General features: G+C 44.6%; 1 protein-coding gene across 1 annotated transcript in view; it reads right to left on the bottom strand.

The window, feature by feature from the left end:
- LOC122530935 (probable aconitate hydratase, mitochondrial) overlaps positions 1-4,237 on the bottom strand; it is a 7,541-nt gene extending 3,304 nt beyond the window's left edge. The window contains exons 1-5 of the mRNA XM_043658367.1: positions 3,918-4,237; positions 2,374-2,528; positions 2,144-2,310; positions 1,249-2,004; positions 937-1,139 (exon numbers count right to left, since the gene is read on the bottom strand). Of these exons, the coding sequence (XP_043514302.1) occupies positions 937-1,139; positions 1,249-2,004; positions 2,144-2,310; positions 2,374-2,528; positions 3,918-3,950 (1,314 nt within the window). The 5' untranslated portion in view covers positions 3,951-4,237. The remainder of the gene's footprint in view (positions 1-936; positions 1,140-1,248; positions 2,005-2,143; positions 2,311-2,373; positions 2,529-3,917) is intronic.
- Positions 4,238-5,540: the final 1,303 nt, after the last annotated feature.

Below are 5,540 nucleotides of genomic sequence, written 5' to 3'. Positions count from 1 at the left end.
ATCGCGGTATTTTCGACCTCTTTGCTATACAACGTTCTAACAAACTATTTTTTGACGCTTTTATGGTAGTTTAAAAACTGAGTATTAACAGTATATTAGAATAATTTCTACACAGAATGGTGTATGTGAGATTTTTCAAATTTTCCTCCTATCTCAGTGCATAATTTCTGATATTTTTCAAAGGATTACAATTAATCTTAAAAGACATCGCGGTATTTTCGACCTCTTTGCTATACAACGTTCTAACAAACTATTTTTTGACGCTTTTATGGTAGTTTAAAAACTGAGTATTAACAGTATATTAGAATAATTTCTACACAGGTGTATGTGAGATTTTTGAAGTTTTCCTCCTATCTCAGTGCATAATTTCTGATATTTTTCAATTACAATTAATCTTAAAAGACATCGCGGTATTTTCGACCTCTGCTATACAACATTCTAACGAATTACCTTTTGACGCTTTTATGGTGGTTTGAAAACTGAGTATTAACAGTATAGATATTAGAATGATTTCTGCACAGAATGGTGTCTGTGAGGTTTTTGAAATTTTCCTCTCAGTGCATAATTTCTGATATTTTTCAATTACAATTAATCTTAAAAGACATCGCGGTATTTTCGACCTCTGTGCTATACAACGTACTAGCGAACCACCTCTCAGCTGTTGTGAATCGTGTTCTAAATCGATTTCATTGTCATCCCCGTCACGTGAATCGACGAGTCTCTATTTTTTCCTTGACATTGTCAAAATGCATCGGAGTCAAATTAAGAATTGGCTTGTGGGTCGCTTAACTCGTCACTACTTGTGCTACTGCGCGACATGTGCCAACGCAATTTGGCACGGACCCAAAGAAACTTTGAGAAACTTCGGCTCCGGGTACAGCGCTGTCCGATGGGACTCCATCAAAAGTCGTTGTTCCAGAAATTTGCAAGACTTACAATCCCGTCGCGTTCGATGGTGGCACGGATCTGCTCGGATCCTGGCGTGACGTTGAACGCGGATTTCGCCTTCAGTCCGTTGTCGATGGCCTGCTTCGCGATGTTTGCGCATCGGCCCATGTCTTCGTAAGAGCTGTTTGTGCAGGAACCGATCAGGCCGACCTTGATCTCGTTCGGCCAGCCGTTCTTCTTGGCGTTCTCGCCTACAGCAGATTGTGGATATTGCAAACTCCATCGATTCGTGTATAAATGCTCAAGTAGAAATCTTTTCAATTTATCGAGATCTGTTCAAGCAGATTCGATCTCACTTACCCAACTTGGAGATAGGATGAGCGAGGTCAGGCGTGAACGGCCCGTTCACGTGTGGTTCCAAGGTAGATAGGTCCAGTTCGATGATCTGGTCGTATTTAGCGTTAGCGTCGGCAGTCAACAGGCTTTTCCTGTGCTGATCCGCGGCGTTGGCAATCTCGCTTCTTCCGGTGGCTCTCAGATAATCTTGCATACGGAAATTGTAGGGGAATATCGAGGTGGTGGCGCCAATTTCTGCGCCCATGTTGCAAATGGTGGCCATTCCAGTGCAGCTGATGCTGTCGACGCCGGGGCCGAAGTACTCGACGATCGCTCCGGTTCCTCCCTTCACCGTCAGTATACCAGCGACCTTCAGGATTATGTCCTTGGGACTGGTCCAGCCCTTCAACGTTCCAGTCAGCTTCACGCCGATGACTTTGGGACACTTCAATTCCCACGGTATGTTGGCCATCACGTCCACGGCGTCGGCACCACCCACGCCGATGCAAAGGCAGCCGAGACCACCGCCGTTGGGCGTGTGAGAGTCGGTACCGATCATCAACAGGCCTGGGAAAGCGTAGTTCTCGAGGATGATCTGATGGATGATGCCGGAGCCCGGGTTCCAAAAACCGACGCCGTATTTAGCCCCGGCTGTCTTCAGGAAGTTGTACACCTCCTTGTTGATGTCTTTTGCGCGCTTCAAGTCTTTCTCGCCGCCCACTTGCGCCTCGATCAAGTGGTCGCAGTGAATCGTGGAAGGCACGGCGACTTTTGGCAGTCCTACCAAGGGAAAATGGCAACTTTAAAGCGAGAGATCAGAACAGACGCAACAACAGACGTTGAGATTGAGAAGATCGCAAAGACTGAGGAATTAATCGCTAAGAAAAGCTAGAAGGCTACACATTGTTTCGAGCAATACCAGAGCTGATAAACTGCAACATGGCCATCTGAGCGGTTGCATCCTGCATAGCGACGCGATCTGGTCGCAGCCTGAGGTAGCTGGTTCCACGGACAATTTCTTGCTTGTTGGGTTCATCGAGGTGAGAGTACAAAACTTTCTCGGAGAGTGTCAATGGCCGGTTCAATCTGCAACGATTTTACATGTACACAGTTGGATGCGCTCCGATTGAGCAGGCGTTCAACACTTGCCTCTTTTTCACCGTTCTAAGCTTCTCCTCCAACTTGTCGTACGGCAGGTAATTGTCCTTGTCGAATTTCGACATTGCCACCTTCGTGGCGGCGAAACTCAACGCGCTCACGCTGAAACATCTTTGCTGGATGTCCGCCGCGAAAACAGCGAGTTTCTGCAAATGAAATTTATTAATTAATCATTAATATATAATATATATATATATGAAACAATCGTTGTGTCTTGGAACGTTTTAATTAAATAATTAAATAAGAAGAAGAAGTAGAAGAAAACGAGAGAATAACACTCGAAAAAGATAAAAAAATTAATCTCGAATTAAATCGATTCAGGTGAAAATCATTCATGATGCAATGTAACTCCAAATTAAGCAGTGTACACAATCGCGGGAATTCCGACGCCGACGTTATCGTCAACGTTCCTTGATAACAATAGCGCTTCGTTGCAGATAACACGAGCTGAGCATCGGTCGTGATAATAAGTGTCACTTTATTTTTAGCCAATGAGCAATTACATTTTCAATAATGCGATACTTTGAAAAACGATTGAAAGAAATGTTTCACGATAGCGGGTCGGTTGAACTACATCTTCGTTTTGCCATGTCCCTAAGTTGTCTACGCGCAAGTGTAGAAGTGATGTACACGTGATGAAACGGTACGAACAGATTCATCTATATAGAACCGCGCGGTTACGTAATTCTTTTATTCGCAGGGACGAAAAACTTGTTTTGCGAGGTGGGAAAAAAACTGTTCTTTGGAAGATAGATAAAAAGACGTTCAACATGTTTATCTTTGGCTCGACGGCAGACACTCGTTATCAATTAGCATACACGTTTTTTTATCGTGCAATAATGTGCGGCAGCTTTCTAACAAATAGCAGAGGATCAAATTACCGACGGTGATACACATATTTCCCGTTCACCTCTGACCCTTGCGCACAATGGCCGCACGGACCTAACCTCGAAATCCTTGAAAAATGAACCCGTTATGTATATGCAGTAATTTCGAAACGCCTTATGTAACTTGGCGTGTCTATCCTCCTGCTTGTCTCGTTTCTCTAATAACTCGTACGCATTACGTTGTTATCGTGAAGTATCTTCGGCAACTGGGGCGTCCAAACGGTGCTCCAAATAAATGCGTCGTTGCTCCGAAATGCTACCGATCGATCGATCTCGTCCTCCGAGGATCGTGTCAATGAAACTATTGTTACAAAACATCGTCGAACGATCATTTTCAGTTAAGAAACGAAAAGAGCAAACAGAGACAGAAGGGGGGAGGGAGGGGGGGGAGAGGAGATAATTAATTACTCATTACTTAGGGAGGGATCGTTACGTCTCGTTACAAAGAGGCGGTTGAAGAGGAAAATGTCAGCATTTTCGTCAACGCTCGAATCGATGATCGACGGCCTGCCACTTGACACGATCGACCTTGATAACGGGGTCGGGCGGTCAAAACCGAGAGACGCAGACCGATTTTCCATTCACGTCACCGATTCGACGATGTTTTGGTATGCGTCGTTGTCGAAAGTAAATCAATCCAATGCATACCTGATCCCGAAGGATTCGAGTGCAGTAGGACATTCTCGTGATCGGAGAAATTCCTCCACGCCGGGATTCGTGAAACGGGTTTTCTCGCAGCTGAAGGGAAGAAGAAGACGAAGAAGAAGAAGAAGAAGCAGCGCAGGCGCGAGACCGAAAATAACAAAACCGCGTCTTCTCTAGTGGCAGCCCTTCTCAAACTGGCCACGAGAGAACTGAGTGAAATTCAGGCTGGCCTCCTCGTGTCAATGCGAAACGGCCACGCATGCGCCCCTTTCCGGCCAGAGAATTTGAATACGAATTTCGTGGGAACGAAAGGCTGGCGCCCTCGTTCGTCCCGTCGACTTCCCGTGGAAACGTCGACGACTGACATGCGGGGACGAGCCAATCGCAATTTCAGCAGACCAGCTCGAAACAGCTGTTCGTTCAGCTTCGTGGCGCCGCTGTCGCCGTGCGACGTACAGTTTGACCAATCGACTCTGGAAATTGCGCGGCAGAGAATCCGACGAGAAGAAGAACGGAGAAGAGATCAGAGTTCGATCGACGAGTTGAATTCGATTTGGAACAACAGGGCGAGAGCTATTTTTACGTCTGCGAATCTCACGGTGCACGTTCGTTTCATACACACTTGTGCAAAAGACGCTCGTTAGGCAGTAGGCTGAGCCGAGTCTGTTGCCGCAACTATACGTAACTATATTGCCACATTGTACGTACGAGCGGGTTTCTAAGGAAGTAGCGCTAACGTTGCTGAATGGAACTGGTTTGCCAGTGATAATTCAGAGAGTACCCTGAAGGGGACCTCAGACTCGCTATTGATCTGTTGCGAGCGAAATGCGTGGGAAGTTTGAATCTTGGATTGCTTTCGTTCCCGGGTTCGCAATGTATTCGTTCTGACGTTTCCCTAATTTTTCTAGTTTTTCGAATTTACACGTTGCATCTGTCATATATTGAGCAGTAAGTTGGCAAGAAACGAAATAGAAAAGTAAGTTCATAGTGTCTCGAAATAAATGCTTTTTTTTATGTCTGTTCATTAAATTCATACGGAATAAATATTGGCAATTGACGGATGGATTCGTGGAAAATATCTGGAGGAACTCGATTCTAATTTTACGAAATTTTACTGCCTGGATCAATTAATTTATCTCTGCTGATGACGTCGTGTCGAGTTATCAATTGCCTCGACGTCAACGATTCGTGTATTGCAACATGTATTTCTATCGGACTTAATATCGAACTTGCACTTAACGTATCTGAGTATCGAAGTATCTTGCTTTATCTAATCGCACAACTAATGTTAACATTACGCACCAAGTGATTTAAAAAATAGCAGTGTCGCTCAGTTTTATCATCGCGCGCGCTGGAAAAAAACAATTTGTCGTTCGTGTTCTAAATTAGACTTTATATCTCTCGATTAATCCTGTCGTTTCGATTCCAACTCTCGAGATAGTAATTCCAGGAACATTTCACTTATCTCTGAACGCGCGAAGCTTGTCAAAAAAACGCAATTTTGCGAAACGACAGATAAAGAAATATTTAAACTTCCCTCAAAGAACCTCCAAACTAAACTTCAACGCGATAAACGTGTTAACCATGTTAGCAATACATTCTAAACGCACGTTCGACGTGATACTT

Source organism: Frieseomelitta varia, unplaced genomic scaffold (genome assembly GCF_011392965.1).
Source record: "Frieseomelitta varia isolate USP_RPSP 00005682 unplaced genomic scaffold, Fvar_1.2 scaffold_365, whole genome shotgun sequence".
NCBI lineage: Eukaryota > Metazoa > Arthropoda > Insecta > Hymenoptera > Apidae > Frieseomelitta > Frieseomelitta varia.
The sequence above is the reverse complement of the archived record's forward strand: the minus strand, read 5'-3'. Positions and strand labels throughout refer to the sequence as shown.